Source organism: Oncorhynchus mykiss, chromosome 13 (genome assembly GCF_013265735.2).
Source record: "Oncorhynchus mykiss isolate Arlee chromosome 13, USDA_OmykA_1.1, whole genome shotgun sequence".
Classification (NCBI taxonomy): Eukaryota; Metazoa; Chordata; class Actinopteri; order Salmoniformes; family Salmonidae; genus Oncorhynchus; species Oncorhynchus mykiss.
The window spans coordinates 45,911,990-45,935,172 of record NC_048577.1 but is presented as its reverse complement, the minus strand read 5'-3'; the positions used below and the strand labels follow the sequence as shown (position 1 = coordinate 45,935,172).

Genomic DNA, 23,183 nt, shown 5'->3' with positions numbered 1-23,183 from the left:
AGCACCATCATCCTAGCACCCTGCACTATCATCCTAGCACCCTGCACTACCATCCTAGCACCATCATCCTAGCATCCTGCACTATCATCCTAGCACCCTGCACCATCATCCTAGCACCCTGCACCATCATCCTAGCACCCTGCACTACCATCCTAGCACCCTGCACTATCATCCTAGCACCCTGCACTATCATCCTAGCACCCTGCACTATCATCCTAGCACCCTGCACTACAATCCTAGCACCATCATCCTAGCACCCTGCACCATCATCCTAGCACCCTGCACCATCATCCTAGCACCCTGCACTACCATCCTAGCACCCTGCACTATCATCCTAGCACCATCATCCTAGCACCCTGCACCATCATCCTAGCACCCTGCACCATCATCCTAGCACCCTGCACTACGATCCTAGCACTATCATCCTAGCACCATCATCCTAGCACCCTGCACTATCATCCTAGCACCATCATCCTAGCACCCTGTACTATCATCTTAGCACCCTGCACTATCATCCTAGCACTATCGCCCTAGCACCCTGCACTATCATCCTAGCACTATTGTCCTAGCACCCTGCACTATCATCCTAGCACCCTGCACTATCATCCTAGCACCATCATCCTAGCACCCTGCACTATCATCCTAGCAACCTGCACTATCATCCTAGCACCCTGCACTACCATCCTACCACCATCATCCTAGCACCCTGCACTACCATCCTAGCACCCTGCACTACCATCCTAGCACCCTGCACTACCATCCTAGCACCATCATCCTAGCACCCTGCACCATCATCCTAGCACCCTGCACCATCATCCTAGCACCCTGCACTACCATCCTAGCACCCTGCACTATCATCCTAGCACCATCATCCTAGCACCCTGCACCATCATCCTAGCACCCTGCACCATCATTCTAGCACCCTGCACTACCATCCTAGCACTATCATCCTAGCACCCTGCACTATCATCCTAGCACCCTGCACTATCCTCCTAGCACCCTGCACTATCCTCCTAGCACCCTGCACTACCATCCTAGCACCCTGCACTATCATCCTAGCACCATCATCCTAGCACCCGGCACTATCCTCCTAGCACCCTGCACTACCATCCTAGCACCCTGCACTATCATCCTAGCACCATCATCCTAGCACCCGGCACTATCATCCTAGCACCCTGCACTATCCTCCTAGCACCCTGCACTACCATCCTAGCACCCTGCACTATCATCCTAGCACCATCATCCTAGCACCCGGCACTATCATCCTAGCACCCTGCACTACCATCCTAGCACCCTGCACTATCATCCTAGCACTATCATCCTAGCACCCTGCACTCACTACCATCCTCATATGCATCAAACTCATAGATATTTCCCACTGCACATCATATTCAGTACATAAAAATAAAAAAGTTAACATCTCTACATACACAATTTAAAATATAGCTTAGTGAAGCTTGTAGTTCTTAGCTTACATAAGATTGTACATACCGCATGTTGACTTGTGTAACCTCTGCTTCTACAAGTTGTCTGTATATCTTGTACAGTGGGGGGGAAAGTATTTAGCCACCAATTGTGCAAGTTCTCCCACTTAAAAAGACGAGAGAGGCCTGTAATTTTCATCATAGGTACACTTCAACTATGACAGACAAAATGAGAAGAAAAAAAATCCAGAAAATCACATTGTAGGATTTTTAATGAATTTATTTGCAAATTATGGTAGAAAATACGTATTTGGTCAATAACAAAAGTTTATCTCAATACTTTGTTATATGCCCTTTGTTGGCAATGACAGAGGTCAAACGTTTTCTGTAAGTCTTCACAAGGTTTTCACACACTGTTGCTGGTATTTTGGCCCATTCCTCCATGCAGATCTCCTCTAGAGCAGTGATGTTTTGGGGCTGTTGCTGGGCAACACGGACTTTCAACTCCCTCCAAAGATTTCCTATGGGGTTGAGATCTGGAGACTGGCTAGGCCATTCCAGGACCTTGAAATGCTTCTTACGAAGCCACTCCTTCGTTGCCCAGGCGGTGTGTTTGGGATCGTTGTCATGCTGAAAGACCCAGCCACGTTTCATCTTCAATGCCCTTGCTGATGGAAGGAGGTTTTCACTTAAAATCTCACGATACATGGCCCCATTCATTCTTTCCTTTACACGGATCAATCGTCCTGGTCCCTTTGCAGAAAAACAGCCCCAAAGCATGATGTTTCCACCCCCATGCTTCACAGTAGGTATGGTGTTCTTTGGATGCAAGTCAGCATTCTTTGTCCTCCAAACACGACGAGTTGAGTTTTTACCAAAAAGTTATATTTTGGTTTCATCTGACCATATGACATTCTCCCAATCTTCTTCTGGATCATCCAAATGCTCTCTAGCAAACTTCAGACGGGCCTGGACATGTACTGGCTTAAACAGGGGGACACGTCTGGCACTGCAGGATTTGAGTCCCTGGCGGCGTAGTGTGTTACTGATGGTAGGCTTTGTTACTTTGGTCCCAGCTCTCTGCAGGTCATTCACTACGTCCCCCCGTGTGGTTCTGGGATTTTTGCTCACCGTTCTTGTGATCATTTTGACCCCACGGGGTGAGATCTTGCATGGAGCCCCAGATCGAGGGAGATTATCAGTTGTCTTGTATCTCTTCCATTTCCTAATAATTGCTCCCACAGTTGATTTCTTGAAACCAAGCTGCTTACCTATTGCAGATTCAGTCTTCCCAGCCTGGTGCAGGTCTACAATTTTGTTTCTGGTGTCCTTTGACAGCTCTTTGGTCTTGGCCATAGTGGAGTTTGGAGTGTGACTGTTTGAGGTTGTGGACAGGTGTCTTTTATACTGATAACAAGTTCAAACAGATGCCATTAATACAGGTAACGAGTGGAGGACAGAGGAGCCTCTTAAAGAAGAAGTTACAGGTCTGTGAGAGCCAGAAATCTTGCTTGTTTGTAAGTGACCAAATACTTATTTTCCACCATAATTTGCAAATAAATTCATTAAAAATACTACAATGTGATTTACTGGATTTTTTTTCTCATTTTGTCTGTCATAGTTGAAGTGTACCTATGATGAAAATTACAGACCTCTCATCTTTTTAAGTGGGAGAACTTGCACAATTGGTGGCTGACTAAATACTTTTTTGCCCCACTGTATATATAGTTTACTCTGTGCTCCTACATTGAGGCGGAGCTAGTTTGTCGGCCTGTATATTGTTTATTTTGGCAGCACCATTTCACCAAGTTAAATTCCTGTACATGTAAATGTGTTTGGAAAATAAAATAAATAAATGTTTATCAACATAGCTTGGATATGACAGACATTTGGTCGACCCCAACTCAATGCGGATGGTTACCCGATCAAAAGAACGGAATTAGACTGTAAAGGGCACAAAGTTCAATAATTAACTGGCCAATGAGACTTGAGGAAGTGTGGCCCCGAGTCGGAGTTTGTGGACAACATGTGTCCCAGGAGGTCATTAGAGCGGAATGAAATATTCAGCAAACATCCTCCTGGTAACAGACAGCACACTTCCTGTTTTACCAACACTGACAACCCAGCAGGGAGCCCAACAACCAAGCACTGCCAAGCAGGCCGCCTCTCAACCAAGCACTGTGGCCGCCACTACTGTATAACACAATACAGTCAAGGGCAACGGAACAACAAAAGGAAAATAAATGAGTCGGCTTTAGCTAGAGGCATCTGATGAGTTTATGGAAATTAAAAGTTTTATGGAAATCACAGCCGACTGCAAGGCCTCGCACACAACCACAAGGCGGGCGAAGGAACACAATACTGCATTTAAATGAGCAGGGAATAATAAACATGTAACAACCCAGTAGCCTGTACCACCTCGTTGACGCAAGGTCAAATAGTGTTTTAGAAAAGACATGGCGGAGGTTTAGGAACCTCTCACAGTAAAATCTCCGATCGCCATATCAGTTATAACTTATGCCTTTCTCCATTTCAGCAACACAACTTTAAAAGGTTGAGTAGAACGGAAGGAGTGACAGAGTGGCTGGTAAGACAATCACTGGCTGGAGAAGGGCTACTGTAGTATGGTTGTGTGTAGCACCGTTCCTCATGAACACACTGACATCCTATGGTGAATACGGGTAACTTCAACAGTACCATCTGAAACAGTAGTCATCATTGTATTACACAAATGCTGAAAATAAATAGGCAGTGCTTTATTGTTCAGTTTCAATAAAATGGGAAACATTTCACTTCCCTTAAAGAATAATGGTATTGAAAGAAAGAAGAGGATGATGATGGTTTGCAAGACATCTTCATATGCATTTATTCATTCAGCAGATGCCCACATAGCAGATGTTCCACTTCCAGAGCAATCTTAATGTCACAAATTTATAGATACAGATAAAAAAATGTACATGTATATTTTAATAATATATTCCAGTGCTTTAAATGCAGTACTAGAAGGTGGTCACAGGTAGGAAGTCCAGTGTTCCTCCACATGGCATTAAGGATTGGCTATCCTTGTTCCATACAGTTCATAACACTTCTCTCATCCCATTGGGTAAGGTTAAGTCCTCATTGGCAGGGGTTGGTACAGCACTGGTTTTTCTTTAAGGCAACAGGGCAGAAGTCAACAGTATCAGAAGTCAGTTAGATCCTAAATGGGATCTCCATGTTGCAAAACTCAAACTCCTTCACCTCCTATTGGCTGGATGCTACCTTGATACGGTGGAGCTGGACTGTGATTGGCTAGAGGTGGTGGTGGCGGCACTCAGCTGGGAGAAGCCACTGTGACTGGATTCCAGACTGGTCATAGAGCCCCTGGACAGACAGACAGACAGGCAGACAAACACACAGACAATAGATGAAATATCCATCAAACACCTTTTTCATAGAGCACTGTTTCCCTAAGAATCTTTATAAACACCCTTATAAATTAGCACAAGTACATTTTCCCCACACAACTACACACTGACTAAAAAACAAGCTGGCCTAAAACATTTACTCACTGACATGCAGCAGCCCTACACACTAAGCACCAGCATAACAATACACTGCGTTATACAGTATAGTGAATGGTGACTGACCTGAAGTCTTCGGAGCCCAGCACCTCGGTGTAGAACATGACCTTACACTTGTGGGAGGAGACCTGCAGGGAGGCCAGCACGTCGTCCACCCGGGGCAGGCTGGAGGTAGAGCAGGCCGGGGAGCAGTGGAACCGCCATTGGAGGATGTAGAACCCGGGCCACCGCGTCACATGGGAGCCCTGGGGAGAGGAGGAGGGGACAGGTGAGGTCGAGGGTCAGAGGCAGCATTTCCATTCAAACGCAGGCTATAGCTAATAGCACATTCAATATCGAAATGACAGACTTTAAATAGAAACCCATTAGAATTCCCTCACATGTAGGCAAATACTTTTGAAGGCGTTGCCCACTGCTGAATGACACCACATGGAAGTGACTGCAATGATTATTGTGCTACGCAAGGAGGAGGAATGATAGCCTACAAATTGAACGTCAGCTCCTTGCATGTCTCCCTACTGGACCAGGCATTAGATTAGAAGAGGGAAGCTAAATTACTTCCTCTAAATTCTCCTCCTTGGTGGACTGGTATGACATCTCTGTAAATGGTCTATTAGAGATTCATCTAGAAAAATGTAATAAAACACTTAAATATTTATCCTCTGTATTCACACAGCTTTGTCTGTTAGACTCACTGGCACGGGAAACTTAGCGGGATGGTACCAGTTGATAAAGTGTTGCAAGTTTGCTAGTGAGAGTGTGAACTGAAGACAGACAGCCGGAGTAGACAGATGATGGGATTGAAAGACAACCTGAACCAACTTCCATGCGCTGCAATGTTTTTATTTGTCAGCTTTTAGAGAGAGAGAGAGATATATATATATCTATAAATAAATAAATAAAAACCGTCCAAAAGCCAGTAATTTGAAAATAAAAGAGAGCCGCACACTCTAGGAGCTCAGATGCAAAAATGCCAAGCTGTCTTCATCGGGGTATAATCACAAACACTGCGGGATGACTCGTTTATATAGTGTCAAAGGACACAGGTGTCTGTAATCATGGCGTATCCCTGACGTATCAGATTGTAAATCAAGCAAAGCTTGTTTTTCATTCTTAGGTAAATTATGGAAAGATTTGGATCCCTGTTTATTCTTAAGGAGAAGTCCAACATCCTTTTCCACAAGTCTGCAATATGTCTCGATAGAGTGATTGCGATTGGCTGGAGGTATAAAATAACTATTGCTTCTAAAAGGAGTCGGAGTATGTGCAGGAGAGCAACCTACTGGTTCAATAGAAGTGTCAGAATTAGGGGAGCTAAAGTATCCCCTTTTTTGTTGTGTGTAAACTTGTGTAGTCAAATGAATCTATGATTGTATGCTATTCATTTGTTGTTTGTATGCTGTTCTTTGTATGACATTTTAATATTTGATTATTAACCAATGATATTAGGCCACTCTTGGCCATGATTACAGACACCTGTGTCTTTTGACACTACATAAACGAGTCATCCCGCAGGGTTTGTGATTATACCCTGATGAAGACAGCTTGGCTGTCGAAACGTTGGTAATAAAAAATTTGCATCTGAGCTCCTAGAGTGTGCGGCTCTCTTTTATTTTCAAGTTTCCACTCCGCTAGCCAGCACCTCGTCTTAATAGGTGTGCGTTTCTTTTTCTTCTAGATCAAAAGCCAGTAATTACCAGCTAACATAAACACTGGTCAGAGACACTGCATAGGGATGAAGAGACCAGATATGAGCACTGCACAGAACTCCCATTGACATCAGTGGATGTTTCAGTTACACTCACATCTTAGGATTCAGCCCTAAGGTTGGTGGTTAGTCTCCGTAGTGTGGTGGTTATCATATTCGCCTCACACACAAAAGGTCCCCGGTTCGAAACATGTTTTTTTTTTACCTGAACACTCTCTCCCTCCTTGCAGGTGAGTGCTGTCTCCACCATACTGTAGTCTTGCCCCAGAATCCAGGATCTGTCAATCAGCTGCATGTTGTTGGTGGCTGGCGACACGATGCTGCCATGGGCCCCTTGGACGTCCCTCTTGGGGGGCTGGGGCGCCCTCCTGGAGTGGTAGATGTTGAAGATGACATCCCCTTTACACACGTCAAAGTCCCAGGTGATCACAGAAGAGGGCTCGGAGATTTCGATCAGCAGCTGGAACAGGATCGGTAGTGAGTGAACACAGTAGGACAAAACTACAGACAAATGATCATTATGGGTTTTTACAGCTTTTTGCTGTAACGTTGTATTTCTCCACTAGAGGGAGCAACCTAACCCACTGTTTAAGCGCAGTCAACTGAGAAGCTGGAAAACACATACTGTAGTTACTGTTTAGATCAGGTTACCTCATGTGGGGCCCCCTTGAAGACACTGGCAGTCTTGTAGATGGTGTCTGTCCACAGCCGCAGCTCCTCACTTTCCAGCGCCTCTGCTGTCCTGTACAGAGATTTGGGGACCATACCTCCTTCAGGGATCTCACACTGAATATGACATGACAGAGGACACAAGAGACACAATCAGCCCCCAGTTCTAGGAAAATGTCTAATAAGATGACCCACAGTTAACTATATTATGTACTAGCAGCATTAGTCCATATGAATTCATATGCATGTAGAAGGGTACTGTCTACAACAGCCAGATGAGACTCCGGTCTGACAGACAGACTCACCAGGCAGTCTCCTCCCAGGAAGTCAGGGATGACCTCTCTATCAATGTAGTCCACCAGACCTCCAGGCCCCTGGTAGTCATTCGCAGCATACACCAGGAACTTCTTCCTGGTGTTCTCGTCAATGAATGGACTGACCTGAGAACAGTGTACAGACACTCAGGGTCAAAGGTCGTCTCATATGTTTTCTCTGCACATGCAATTGAATACAACAGAACGTGATCAAGTTGGAGAGAGAGAGAGCGAAAGCACTGTACAATGTAATGTACACTACAATGTGTGATGTTAAAGGCTCTCACCAGGGTCCAGAGCACAGGGAAGACCCGTGGAGCCCTCAGTATGAGCAGACATCCCAGGGTCTCTGGGTAGTTGGCCTCCACCACCTCTATGATCCTCAGCAGGGCTTTAACCCCTGGACGCCACAGGTGACGCATGTTTAACCCCTCCAGGTCCACCAGGCACGTCCAGCAGCTGAGACAGGAGGGTTATAGGACATACTGAATACATACTGCATTCAGGGATGAGAGACATAAGAGGAGTGAGTGTGAAATGGTAGCTACCTGATGGGTCGGCCAAAGACTCTGGTGTTCTCTTCACAACGCCTCAGACCTTCCTCGTTGATGGACAGGACCTGGGGGAGAGTGAAGAGGTGAGAGGTTAGGGGAAGGGAGAGCATTTGCGTATAGTATGTGTTTATGTATGTGTTTATACCCAGCATCTGGATGTGTGTGTGTGTGTGTCATACTCACTTGTCTCAGAAGGGACTCCTCGCCCAAGGCGCGTACTAAACCCTTGGTATCCATTTGACCGAGTCGCAGAATGTACAGAGGGCGTCCATCTATAGATAGACATGGACACAAACACGTGACCTCACTGTTAAAGCTACGGAGGATCAGTAATGATCATGACATTAAACAGACGCAGACAGTATTCAGTTAAATCAATAGAGAAACCGAGTCAGATTGTGTTGACCATAATCACATCTACAGTGTATCCATTTACAACTCACATTAAAGTAATTAATGTAAATATAGGCGTTTTACGACCAGCTGTATCTGCTTTTAGGTGGGGGTTATTGTTATTATGGTTACTATGGGCCACTTCCTGGTCCTAGATGTCCGATTGGCTATCAGCTAAATGGAGATAATGGGTCATTTCCTCTGCCCAGACGTTTCTGACACATGCCAGATCTTACAATGCCTGGACAGGTATTTTACATCTGTGCTAACCACATCATATGCTATATCAATCTGTCAGTTGCTGACACAGCAGGAGAACGTGACCAACAGCTGCTCGTCTGACTCATGCCCACAGACTGGGGGATTTCCCTTGACACATAGTTGGCAGGTTTCCATTGACCCAGGTTTATACAAATATAAAAACCTAGTGGCAGTGTAATGGAAACGGCAGCTGTAGGAGAAACGTTCATTTCCCTTGACACATAGTAGGCCGGCTTCCATTGACCCAGGTTTATACAAATATAAAAACCTTGTGGCAGTGTAATGGAAACAGCAGCTGTAGGAGAAACGCTCTAAAGATCACCAACATTGTACCATCTGTTGGACAGGGGCGGATTTTTTTTTGTCCAACATTCTTTATTGTGACAAATGATAGAAACGGTGCTTTCGAATAAATAATGATTGCCCAATCATTTTGACAGTTCGCAGGTCATGTGACATCATCATGTAACATTAAAGCTCCACTCCACATGTAATTCTAAATGCCTACTGCTTGCTAAATCAAAATGTTCAACTATACAAATAATGTTTCTTTGCAGGACAAGGATTGCCCTGACTTTGAAGAATGCCTGAATTGCTTTGCCTTGCTTTTCTGGTTGTTTCACCATCCAACTACTTCTGAGCTAGATGAGTGCAAGTTTCACCATCCAACTACTTCTGAGCTAGAGGAGTACAAGTTTCCCCATCCAACTACTTCTGAGCTAGAGGAGTGCAAGTTTCCCCATCCAACTACTTCTGAGCTAGAGGAGTGCAAGTTTCCCCATGGCACAGTCCATGACATACATTGGCACATGAGAAATGTTTGTCATTTCTTGCATTCTATCCATGCTGACTTTTGCAAGCTACCTGAGACATGAAACGGATCGGTGGGAGTGGGCATACAGGCTTATTATTAATGCACAATTTGCCAAAATGGATAATGAAAACACTTCAATCACTTAACTTTGTGTTCAACACTTGGTTTTTGCAAAAAAAACATTTTATTTTTTAGGTGTGACGTCATTACATCCAGCTGTTTTTATCAACACAAAACAGTTCAACAGAAATGCACCATAGCAGGCAATTGTTCCAACTATTTTTTATGCAAAAATGTAAAAAAAAAAAAAAAACTACAAATAATCACTGGACAAGTTCATGGAAACATAGCTAGTGATGTCACTTCCAGAGAAGCAACCAGACATTACAGTCAGTCATTACCAATACATATAAGAGCTGGGATACATTCACTAGAAACCAAGCGGAAGAAAACACTGAAACTGGTGGTGTAGTACTTCCTGAATTTGTGCAATAAGAACACTACTTTCCCATTTCAAAATATATTTTCATCTTCTGTCTGTGCCCGTTGAACACAACCCTGCCGTTAAAACCCTACCCTGCTCTGAGAGGTACATACCTCTGTCGTGGTGGTGCCAGCCCCCGGTGTAGTAGTCGTGTAGCAGCTGAGGTCTCTCCCAGGAATCCAGCAGGAAGTCCACCTGGTGCTGCTTCCTCCAGGAGAGCGACTGACACAGGATCTCCCGGGCCTTCTCCAGGTTAAAGTCTCGGGCCCGCAGGAAACGCAGCACGTGCTGGTCCTTAGGGATCTAAGGGAGGGAGAGGAGATTGTGTTTATTCCGATGTTGTGGTGTGTGTGAGTCGGATGTGAGTTTTACTTACATCCATGTTCTGTGGATTCAAGTTTTGCTCTTGTTTGCAGCTATTTGAGTCAGAGTTTGAGTGTTAGGTGTGTTCATACGCGTGTCCAACCTTGCCCTTGTGGGTCTCCTGCAGCCACTGGCGTAGTCTTATAAGACAGCTCTCCTGCAGTGGCGTCAGGTCTCCTAGGTAACGCCTGATGTAGTCTGCATCCAACTTGTCTGCAATCGAAACACAGACACAGTCAATTCACACACATACCCAAATGCATACCCACAGTCTACCAGCCCAAGGCAGCCCAAGGCAAGGCCAGAATGTTTGCTTTCAGAGCCAGTGGAATGGGATTGGGACTTCAGCCGTGACAGATCCCTCAGATTGTGTGTGTTTATTATTGTGTTGATTCTGACTCAGAACACTGACCATCTGTGGAGCCAGCCGGTAGATCTGTGGGGCTGGCAGTGGGTGGGGGGGCCTGAGGGGGGCTCCAGCGGGGGACGTGGGTCACCCCCTCATCCTCCAACTCCTTCAGGTAATACTCTATGATCTCTTTGCCCTGGAGGACAGAGCACATGACTGCATAAGGACAGTACAGGTAGCAAGTGTAATGAGCAAACACTGTGAGCAAATACTGCAGGTTTGTTTAGACATGCGCCTGGCCGCATACGAGCACACCCCATTGTGTGACAAAGCTGAGCAGGATATATGGCCCAATGAGCAAATGTCAGAAGATCCTGGTTAACACACTCAGTTTACACAGACCTGCCAGACGGGATCACAGAAGACCTGGAAATAGACTGCACAAGCATGCTCATGTAACACTGGGTCTACATGCTGGATGATGGTATATCCTATAGCCTCATCCATCCCCCACACTGACATGTATACTGTACTCACATGCTCACAGACTGACACATGAACACACCTTTTTAATACTGTTGGCATATTGCTTCATGGCTAGCTTCTCGGCCGCGTTCTCAAAGCCAAAGAAGGACTTGATGTCCAGACTGGCTGTCTGCTCGAAACACGTCCACTCCTCATTCTCTGGGTGAACCTGTGGAGGAAGCACAACTCATCACAAAACAGACACCAAATGGATGAACCCTTTACACTGGTGGGAATTGGCCTATATGGATAGGGCTAAATTGAAATGTTTCTACTGGAAGAAACATGAAAAGCATACGCGTAAGCATGGTAGCAATTGAAAGGGAACAGTTTGGAGAATATGGGAAAATTGTTAGGCCACAAACATTACACATTTACTATATTTTCCGGCACATTTGTTGATCAAATCTGAAAATACTCTGGATACATTCAGTAACATGACGAGACTATTCCTGGAAAATGTGGGTAGGTGCAACATAGGAGGAAAAAAGTGACAAGGGTTTGAGTGAGAGAGCTAACTGACGTCTCCAAGCAGCCACACACCTCTCCACAGGGTGCAGCCCCTACGTAACTTCCATGCACTTAAGACTCAAATAACAGTCCTCAACTATGAGGCGCTTTACTTTGGCTCTCTTGTAGTTGTTATGTAAGGAACACAACCCTGGCATTCCTACAATCACAATGACTGCTGTTGCTTACGCAATCCAAAAATGACCCATTATAAATCGCAATCTGGGCCAGATGGGCATCGATTGAAAGCTTGTTCTATTGCCACCATGACAAGCGAAGTTATAAAATAGGATTTTACAGTGTTAGGCTTTCACAGGGTAACTCAAAGAAACAGGTGGGTCATTTTGGTGCGCATAGAAAGGAGTCACACGTGCATTAACGTACACGTTCCACTGAGACAAACACCGTCTCCTTCTGTTCAGAACAACCAGGGTATGATGCCATGTCATCTGGTAACTGTAAATCAAACATAGTGATCATAAACACTGACACTGTATATGACATGAGTTTTATGATGTGGAAATGTGATGTGCACATTCGGACTCACGTGTGTTTGGCTTGTATGACATCAAAGTGGTATTTATTACCATCTTCAACGTCTCATCCTTAAAAATACACAGAGTCCTCTTAATTTAAATACACAAAGTCCTCTTAATTTACAGCATTTTCCTCACTCAGGCAACTAAAAATGTACACAAGTTGTCCAATTATCAGGAGGGATGGGGGCAACTTCCTGTCGCGTGATGTGCTCAAGTTCAAAACCCATTCTGAGCTGTGAAGTTCAGAGCCTGAGCTCTGTCATTAATAGGCGCTTATCAGTCCCCAAAGCTAACTTTTTCAACCTATATATGGGTACAAGTGGAAAGGCCTACAAACCCTGTTGCAGTGATAAGAGAGTATGGCTGCATTTACACAGGCAGCTCAAATCTAATATATTATAATCACTAATAGCCTTCACACATTTAAGAAAATAAAGAGCGTCAAACACACACAACTACTATATTTTGCTAGTCTTTTGACCAATCAGATCAGCTCTGAAAAAGATCTCATGTGCAAAGACCTGATATGATTGGTGAAAAGACCAATGAGTATACAAAAGATCAGAATTAGTCTGCCTGTGTAAAACGCAGCCCATGTAACCGATGATTATTATAGTTGTGGGGCACACCGTGTAGTTGCAGATCTCATGGACGATGACTCTGTTGGAGAAGGTCTCGTTGACGACCTCGATGTGCAGCGCCCTCTCCCTGCGGTCCAGAGTGTTCTTATGGATGAAGTACAGGTAGTCCACACCAGCCATCTAGACACACACAGTAGACCACGGTCAATCAACAAGATTGACAACACTACCACAACAACATCAACACAACGTCCCTACCAGGATATTCAGGTCTGAGGGGAAATAATCACTAATAGCCTTCACATTAGAAAATAAGAGAATCAAACAGACACTATTATACATTGCTAACTTGAGTAGCTTCACTGCTCAAGAGAAAAGTTAAAGGTGAAAGGTTAAAGGTAAGATACCCTTTTGAACAGCCGGGGGGCGTCTGCCTCCACCTTACAGCGCCTCTCAATGAACACAGTGGCTCCGTCATCACTGTGCTCCTCCTTCACCACCTCACTGTCCACAAAGATGGGGATCAGGGGGCAGTTTGGAAACCTCCGCACATAGGCCTAATGGGAGAGAGGGAAGGAGGAAGAAAATATGCAATATTACTCACATGATGAAAACAAAACGCAATCCATGACATACAGTGAAAGTATTTTCTGGGTTATAATCACTTTGATCAAAAAAATGGCCACCGTTACTGTTTTTGTTTCCATGGCGAAGCAGCAGAGGTGGGGGGAGTTGCGCATCAAGGTAAAATAAATTGCATTACAAGCTGCTGTTCTATCACACCTGCAATTACGTCTGACAGAAAAACAGTCTGCGTTGTTTGCAGAAACGTCTTCGTTGTTGTGATATTGCAAACGGACATGGCAGTTTCACCATTAAGCAGTCATCTGGCAAGGACAGGGTCTTTTATACAAGAATGACTGTAGAGTCTGAATGGTTTGAGCTACAAACTATTAAAAGCTATATATGAAAAGCTGAGACTCTCACAAACATGTTTTGCCCTATGACTCTCACAAGCTGCACAAGAGTCATTAGAAGGTAAAGGGTTCTTCTACATAGCAGATCCCAGTACATTTATTTTATTTAACTTTTATTTAACTTGGCAAGTCAGTTAAGAACAAATTCTTTCAACTTTCGTCTCTCCCGAGCCCGTACGGGAGTTGTAGCGATGAGACAAGAAAGTAGCTACTAACAATTGGATCCCACGAAATTGGGGAGAAAAAGGGGTAAAATTCAACAACCACAAAAATAAATAAATACCTTTGGATGGGGCCAGTGTCCCCTGACCCCCCCTGTCTCAGTCTCCAGTATCTATGCTGTAATAGTCTATTTGCCAGGAAGCTAGGGTCAGTCTGTCCTAACTGGTGTACTGTGTGATCTTAGCTATGATCCCTCTAAAGCCCCCCCCCCCCCAAAAAAAATCAGCCACACCTCAAAACAAGATATGGTATCAACAGTAAGCTGAAATGAGCCATTTACGATTCCCCACATGGCAGCTTGTCATTCTTGCTAACAAATCTGGCCATCCAGAATCACAACAACACGCTGACTTCTGCCCCACGGAAGTGCGCACATTGTTTTCGTGACGTTGACAGCGAACCTATCTATGGAACCCTGACCTGTTCACCAGATGTGCTACCTTGTCGTGCTGCTGATCCAGTTTCTGCTGCTCTGCCTGCGGCTATGGAACCCTGACCTGTTCACCAGATGTGCTACCTTGTCGTGCTGCTGATCCAGTTTCTGCTGCTCTGCCTGCGGCTATGGAACCCTGACCTGTTCACCAGATGTGCTATCTTGTCGTGCTGCTGATCCAGTTTCTGCTGCTCTGCCTGCGGCTATGGAACCCTGACCTGTTCACCAGATGTGCTATCTTGTCGTGCTGCTGATCCAGTTTCTGCTGCTCTGCCTGCGGCTATGGAACCCTGACCTGTTCACCAGATGTGCTACCTTGTCGTGCTGCTGATCCAGTTTCTGCTGCTCTGCCTGCGGCTATGGAACCCTGACCTGTTCACCAGATGTCGTGCTGCTGATCCAGTTTCTGCTGCTCTGCCTGCGGCTATGGAACCCTGACCTGTTCACCAGATGTCGTGCTGCTGATCCAGTTTCTGCTGCTCTGCCTGCGGCTATGGAACCCTGACTTATTCACTTGTCATGCTACCTTGAACCGGACCTGCTGTTTCAACCCTCTCTCTCCAGCACCGGCCACCCCTCAGAGCCTGGTTCCTCTCTAGGTTTCTTCCTAGGTTCCAGCCTTTCCTGGGAGTTTTTCCTAGCCACTGTGCTACATCTGCATTGCTTGATCTTTGGGGTTTTATTCTTATTCATTCCTTTACACTTTGTGTGTAAAAGGTAGTTGTGAAATTGTTAGATTGCTTGTTAGATATTACTGCATGGTCGGAACTAGAAGCACAAGCATTTCGCTACACGCGCATTAACATCTACTAACCATATGAAGGTGACCAATAAAATGTTATTTGATTTTGATTTGAATATGAAAAACAAATCTGTTTACATAAACGTTCCCGAGAACGGAGGAATGTTGTCGTCAGTGATAAGCGGTAAACCAACATGCCAGGTTTGGTGTGATGATGGTGTCAGGACAGGAGTGATACTGTAATGGCTGTCAGTGGGCCAAACCAAGGATCAGTCAGTGGGACAGTCAGTCAGAGGAAGCCTCTAGTCTGGCTAGGCCCTCTATCTAGTGTGAACTGCTGTCATTAGAACAGCCTTTTTACAGACAGGCAGCCCCACAACCTTTAAATCAACTGACAATCTTTGAAGTGCCTTTGAATCACGCTGACAGTGTGTGAATGGAAGTAGACCAAAACATTCCCAGACATTTAACAGATGTTGCCGAGACTAGAACTGAGATAAGAACTCCTGGGGGTCAAAGGTTGTTTTTTTTATATTTGGTGAAGCAGAGCCACGGCTGCAGTTAGAGAAAGAGAAAGAACAGAGCACCTGACTTCCACTGCAATCAGGTTGCGTAACACAGGACACTTACAAAATAAACAATTTCAGTGTTTTTAACGAACTAAGCTTTTGTTCAGTAATGAGCTTTTCCAGCGCTGGCCTTCTTATTATACCATGTAACTTGCTTCTGACTTAATAGATAACCCCAAAGAACAGAAAGTGGCACAGCGTCTCAAACAGAGCAGAAACAAGGTAAACAGATGCCAAGACAGAGCCAAGAGCTTAAATTCAAGAGTTTAGAAAATAAAAATGGATATAAATTTTAAGATATAATGATTGCATTTTAATGGATTTTGGGCCAAGCTATTCACCTTAAAACACAGTTAGGCCGTGCACTGAACAGATGTGGGGGTTGATATGATATGATATAAACACAGCGTGTTTTGTCTGAGTGAAATTGTACTAAGCCACAACTTCCCCCCGGATGGAGTAGTCTTATCAGCCCTAACAGGGCAGACCAGCTGTGGCGGTAGGCCAGGCAGCAGACGGGACCAAGCACAGCGAGGAGAGGCCTAATGACACCCAGGGCCTAGTTCAGAGAGCAGCCAGTCAACCACAGCTAAGCAGGAAGTCACAGTGGGAACAGCAGACACAGACAGTCTACTACAACTAGGCCCAGGGGAGAGACGAGAGAAGATAGAAATGAGAGAAGAAATTATATGGAGGAGGAGCGGCGACTGGAGTACTGCTTGTTCTGTGTCACAAGCCAGAATGCACCCCATATTGGCCATCTGGGTGGCGCAGTGGTCAAGGGTAGTGGTCGAACGATTAATCGGAATGGCCGATTAATCAGGGCCGATTTCAAGTTTTCATAACAATCGGAAATCGGTAATTTTGGACGCTGATTTGGCCGATTATTTAACTAGGCAAGTCAGTTAAGAACACATTCTTATTTTCAATGACGGCCTAGGTACAGTGGGTTAGCTGCCTTGTTCAGGGGCAGAATGACAGATTTTTACCTTGTCAGCTCAGGGATTCAATCTTGCAACCTTACAGTTACCTAGTCCAACGATCTAACCACCTGCCTCATGAGGAGCCTGCCTGTTACTCGAATGCAGTAAGAAGCCAAGGTAAGTTGCTAGCTAGCATTAAACTTATCTTATAAAAAACAAAATCAATCAATCAATCATAATCACTAGTTAAACTAGTAATATCATCAACCATGTGTAGTTATCTAACGTGTCCTGCGTTGCATATGATCGATGCGGTGCGCATTCGCGAAAAAGGACCGTCGTTGCTCCAACATGTACCTAAGTACAAACATCAATGCCTTTCTTAAAATCAATACACAGAAGTATATATTTTTAAACCTGCATATTTAGCTAAAAGAAATCCAGGTTAGCAGGAAATATTAACCAGGTGAAATTGTGTCACTTCTCTTGCGTTCATTGCACGCAGAGTCAGGGTATATGCAACAGTTTGGGCCGCCTGGCTCGTTGCAAACTAATTTGCCAGAATTTTACGTAATTATGACATAACATTGAAGGTTGTGCAATGTAACAGGAATATTTAGACTTCCGTATTTCACTGAAAGAATAAACGTTTTGTTTTCGAGATGATAGTTTCTGGATTCAACCATATTAATGACCTAAGGCTCGTATTTCTGTGTGTTATGTTATAATTAAGTTAATGATTTGATATTTGATAGAGCAGTCTGAGTGGTGGTAGGCACCAGCAGGCTCGTAAGCATTCATTCAAACAGCACTTTTATGCATTTTGCCAGCAGCTCTTCACTGTGCTTCAAGCATTGCACTGTTTATGACTTCAAGCCTATCAACTCCCGAGATTAGGCTGGTGTAACCGATGTGAAATAGCTAGCTAGTTAGCCGGGTGCGCGCTAATAGCGTTTCAAACGTCACTCGCTCTGAGACTTGGAGTAGTTGTTCCCCTTGCTCTGCATGGGTAACGCTGTTTCGAGGGTGGCTGTTGTCGATGTGTTCCTGGTTCAAGCCCAGGTAGGAGCGAGGAGAGGGACGGAAGCTATACTGTTACACTGACAATACTAAAGTGCCTATAAGAACATCCAATACTCAAAGGTTAATGAAATACAAATGGTATAGAGAGAAATAGTCCTATAATTCCTATAATAACTACAACCTAAAACTTCTTACCTGGGAATATTGAAGACTCATGTTAAAAGGAACCACCAGCTTTCATATGTTCTCATGTTCTGAGCAAGGAACTTAAACGTTAGCTTTCTTACATGGCACATATTGCACTTTTACTTTCTTCTCCAACGCTTTGTTTTTGCTTTATTTAATCCAAATTGAACATGTTTCATTATTTATTTGAGGCTAAATTAATTTTATTGATGTATAATATTAAGTTAAAAGTAGTGGCCATTCAGTATTGTTGTAATTGTCATTAAAACAAGTTTTTTTAAAAAAAATTTATTTTTATTTAAATTGTCCGATTAATCGGTATCGGCTTTTTTTGGTCCTCCAATAATTGATATCGGTGTTGAAAAATCATAATCGGTCGACCTCTAGTCTAGGACACTGCATCGCAGTGCTAGCTGTGTCTGGGCTCGAACCACCCTGGGTTCGAGCCCAGGCTCTGTCGCAGCCGGCCGCGACTGGGAGGTCCATGGGGCGACGCACAATTGGCCAAGCGTCGTCCGGGTTAGGGAGAGTTTGGCCGGTGGGGATATCCTTGTCTCATCGCACACTAGCGACTCCTGTGGCGAGCAGGGCGCGTACGGGCTCGGGAGAGACAAAGGTTGAAAGCCATGCGTCCTCCGAAACACAACCCAACCAAGCCGCACTGCTTCTTAACACAGCGCGCATCCAACCCGGAAGCCAGCAGCACCAATGTGTCGGAGGAAACACAGTGCACCTGGCGACCTGGTTAGCGCGCACTGCGCGGAGTCGCCTCTTCACTGTTGACGCTGAGAGTGGTGTTTTGCGGGTACTATTTAATGAAGCTGCTAGTTGAGGACTTGTGAGGCATCTGTTTCTCAAACTAGATACTCTAATGTACTTGTCCTCTTGCTCAGTTGTGCCCTGGGGCCTCCCACTCCTCTTTCTATTCTGGTTAGAGCCAGTTTGCGCTGTTCTGTGAAGGGAGTAGTACACAGCGTTGTACAAGATCTTCAGTTTCTTGGCAATTTCTCGCATGGAATAGCATCCTTTCTCAGAACAAGAATAGATTGAAGAGTTTCAGAAGAAAGTTATTTGTTTCTGGCCATTTTGAGCCTGTAATCGAATCCACAAATGCTGATGCTTCAGATAGTTAACTAGTCTAAAGAAGGCCAGTTGTGTTGCTTCTTTAAATCAGAACAACAGTTTTCAGCTGTGCAAACATAATTGCAAAAGGGTTTTCTAATGATCAATTAGCCTTTTAAAATGATAAACTTGGATTAGCTAACACAACGTACGCACTCCTATGTAGATATAATTTTTTTAATTAAAAATGAAATCAGCCGTTTCCAGCTCCGATAGTCATTTACAACATTAACAATGTCTACACTGTATTTCTGATCAATTTGATGTTATTTTAAAATGGACAAAAAAAAGTGCTTTTCTTTCAAAAACAAGGACATTTCTAAGTGACCCCAAACTTTTGAACAGTAGTGTTTGTATGTATGTACAGTGGGGCAAAAAAAGTATTTAGTCAGCCACCAATTGTGCAAGTTCTCTCACTTAAAAAGATGAGAGAGGCCTGTAATTTTCATCATAGGTACACTTCAACTATGAAAGACAAAATGAGAAGAAAAAAAATCCAGAAAAATCACATTGTAGGATTTTTTTATTTGCAAATTATGGTGGAAAATAAGTATTTCGTCACCTACAAACAAGCAGGATTTCTGGCTCTCACAGACCTGTAACAACTTCTTTAAGAGGCTCCTCTGTCCTCCACTCGTTACCTGTATTAATGGCACCTGTTTGAACTTGTTATCAGTATAAAAGACACCTGTCCACAACCTCAAACAGTCACACTCCAAACTCCACTATGGCCAAGACCAAAGAGCTGTCAAAGGACACCAGAAACAAAATTGTAGACCTGCACCAGGCTGGGAAGACTGAATCTGCAATAGGTAAGCAGCTTGGTTTCAAGAAATCAACTGTGGGAGCAATTATTAGGAAATGGAAGAGATACAAGACCACTGATAATCTCCCTCGATCTGGGGCTCCACACAAGATCTCACCCCGTGGGGTCAAAATGATCACAAGAACGGTGAGCAAAAATCCCAGAACCACACGGGGGGACGTAGTGAATGACCTGCAGAGAGCTGGGACAAAAGTAACAAAGCCTACCATCAGTAACACACTATGCCGCTAGGGACTCAAATCCTGCAGTGCCAGACGTGTCCCCCTGCTTAAGCCAGTACATGTCCAGGCCCGTCTGAAGTTTGCTAAAGAGCATTTGGATGATCCAGAAGAAGATTGGGAGAATGTTATATGGTCAGATGAAACCAAAATATAACTTTTTGGTAAAAACTCAGCTCGTCGTGTTTGGAGGACAAAGAATGCTGAGTTGCATCCAAAGAACACCATACCTACTGTGAAGCATGGGGGTGGAAACATCATGCTTTGGGGCTGTTTTTCTGCAAAGGGAACAGGACGACTGATCCGTGTAAAGGAAAGAATGAATGGGGCCATGTTTCGTGAGCTTTTGAGTGAAAACCTCCTTCCATCAGCAAGGGCATTGAAGATGAAACTTGGCTGGGTCTTTCAGCATGACAATGATCCCAACGAAGGAGTGGCTTTGTAAGAAGCATTTCAAGGTCCTGGAGTGGCCTAGCCAGTCTCCAGATCTCAACCCCATAGGAAATCTTTGGAGGGAGTTGAAAGTCCGTGTTGCCCAGCAACAGCCCCAAAACATCACTGCTCTAGAGGAGATCTGCATGGAGGAATGGGCCAAAATACCAGCAACAGTGTGTGAAAACCTTGTGAAGACTTACAGAAAACGTTTGACCTCTGTCATTGCCAACAAAGGGCATATAACAAAGTATTGAGATAAACTTTTGTTATTGACCAAATACGTATTTTCTACCATAATTTGCAAATAAATTCATTAAAAATCCTACAATGTGATTTTCTGGATTTATTTGCTCATTTTGTCTGTCATAGTTGAAGTGTACCTATGATGAAAATTACAGGCCTCTCATCTTTTTAAGTGGGAGAACTTGCACAATTGGTGGCTGACTAAATACATTTTTCCCCACTGTATATATGTATGTATGTATGTATATGACATTGTGGATTGGTATATTTCCTATGACTTTTGCAACCATCTGCAGAACTACTACTGTACCAGTACATCTATGCAGTGGTAATCGGTGACTGAAATCAAGAATGATGTATATTACAGCAGGGCAAGTGGAAAAGCTAATATATGGTATTGCATTTAACAGAGAGCATCACTTTAGTCAAGATGCCTGCAAAAATACTAAAGGCAAAAAGTTACTAATTAAATCGTACTCTTACAGTGTTATCTGCTGCCACGACTAATTAGGTTGGGTGAACAGAAATACTGCAGACTGTGTTCTCAAAACAAAAAGGTGGATAAACAATGATCTCACCAACAAAACACTAGAACATGACATAATACAGTGCCCAGGGACACTGTAATACAGTGCATAGAGATATATTGTATGAGATGAGATAGGTTTCTATGCAGCCAAACCACACTTTGTTCCTGCAGCACAAAACACTGGCAGTCTGACTGCCTGGGTCCAATTTGCACATGAGCACTGCAACCTCTCACAAGTATCCCACACTACCCACCCACACATATATGCATAGACAAAGCAGCAGCCTAAACACACAAATGTACATAACTTACCGCCATTATCAGCTCAAAGGGGTGTTTGTAGACCCTTACAGGTGACTGGTATTGTTGCACCATGGCTGTAGCTCAACCTCTGGCGCTCTGCCCTGAAATGCACAATAGACAAACCCTAGTGTTAGTTAGAGATCACTTGACACAGCACTGAAGAACAGGAACAAACAAAACATCATCTGCACATCATAGGTTCACATCATCATGAAGCAAAGGTCAGAGGAATGGGATTTGTAAAGACAACAAAGAGAAATGCTGGATCATCAGCTCTAAAACCAACTAGACAGCTGGCTTGATGCAAAACGCTTGATTGTCCTCAATTGCAAAGGCACTATTCTTTAGGTCATAAACTGTAGTAGCTGATTTGATTGGTTAACATGCTGAGATCAACGGTAATCACAGGATGATGACCATAATGATACAATCAGCTACTGAGCCAGACCAAAATCATTTACCTAGCTGGGATTTGAGAAAAGTGGCATCTATCATCATCTAGGCTAAGCCTACAAACTCACAGTGGCATTGTGTTATTTTCTTAGTCCATTGTATACAGTGAACAGCTGACACAGTACAGTAGACTAGCTGTAACTTGGACTTCAAAATAAAGAGTGGTTTTGATGGCATAGATTTCTAGTTATAAAAACAAAAAATGCACAAGAGTACATTATCACGCTTGTGCAATGACACGTTATTTCCACTAAATGAGTATATGAATAATTGAATTATAGATCATAACTATTACAATCCACAACACTAGCTTGCCTGTTTCTCGATACGTAAGCGTAAGTTATGTATGTCTCTTGACAACTTCATTTTGATGACAATCAAATCGGCAAAAAAATATATTTAGATGGTCGACATTTTCAGAACGAATTCTACTCCCTCAGACATTTGCGAAATTATTAGCCCTTACACGGCGAAAAATGTACCTAAAACTTACCAGATCGATGACTTTCGGAGATAAGTCACGTGATGTTTGTCAGTAGACGATCTACTTATATTAAATCCATGGTACACTCCAACAAATACGTAAATAAAGCGACTTTCTGAGACGGGTTTGATGTTGAATCCAAAGCAAGGGGCCGGCGTAGCTAACGCCGCCTCTTTTGACTACGTCACATACTTGTGTAACATAATTGTCATGGAGCAGTGTGTTTTTCAAGTGAGGATAGGCATTACTGGGAATAAGCTAAGGTAACATTGTTGAAACTATTGACAGAAAAATAAGAGGTTGCAACATTGCATATGATGTCATGAATGAATGAAACCATCATAGTAGCCGAAGGAAATATACTGTGTGAACGAACTGGTTACGTTTTAAGAAAACGGTCTGTAGATGGCGCTAGAGATTCACTATTAACACTGCATCAAGACA

At 43.9% G+C, this 23,183-nt stretch overlaps 1 protein-coding gene across 3 annotated transcripts; it reads right to left on the bottom strand.

Moving 5' to 3' along the window:
* Window positions 1-4,165: 4,165 nt before the first annotated feature.
* LOC110486560 (SEC14-like protein 1) lies at window positions 4,166-22,918 on the bottom strand. Of its 3 annotated transcripts, none has more exons than XM_036941278.1 (17): window positions 22,738-22,918; window positions 21,812-21,903; window positions 13,459-13,608; window positions 13,100-13,231; window positions 11,462-11,590; window positions 10,960-11,092; window positions 10,651-10,760; window positions 10,298-10,487; window positions 8,416-8,504; window positions 8,227-8,297; window positions 7,966-8,137; window positions 7,670-7,804; window positions 7,347-7,481; window positions 6,901-7,155; window positions 5,054-5,232; window positions 4,686-4,787; window positions 4,166-4,574 (listed from the first exon to the last, which is right to left on the bottom strand). In XM_036941278.1, exons 2-17 carry the CDS (start codon window positions 21,872-21,874, stop codon window positions 4,502-4,504), a joined length of 2,118 nt encoding a protein of 705 aa, XP_036797173.1. In that variant the 5' UTR covers window positions 21,875-21,903; window positions 22,738-22,918; the 3' UTR covers window positions 4,166-4,501. The 3 variants fall into 3 exon arrangements, with proteins under 3 accessions (XP_036797173.1, XP_021413934.1, XP_021413933.1); XM_021558259.2 differs by having other exon boundaries at window positions 4,665-4,787; window positions 22,749-22,918; XM_021558258.2 differs by having other exon boundaries at window positions 22,749-22,918.
* Between the last annotated feature and the right edge of the window lie 265 nt (window positions 22,919-23,183).

What these genes read in the sequence shown, in the direction of transcription:
- LOC110486560 (XM_036941278.1), bottom strand. Translation starts at nt 21,874, where the DNA reads ATGGTGCAACAATACCAGTCACCTGTAAGGGTCTACAAACACCCCTTT. An exon ending in CTGGCACCACCACGACAGAG is followed by an intron (nt 8,505 to 10,297) that starts GTATGTACCTCT and finishes GTCTATCTATAG; the next exon opens with ATGGACGCCCTCTGTACATT. An exon ending in AGGAGTCCCTTCTGAGACAA is followed by an intron (nt 8,298 to 8,415) that starts GTGAGTATGACA and finishes ACTCTCCCCCAG; the next exon opens with GTCCTGTCCATCAACGAGGA.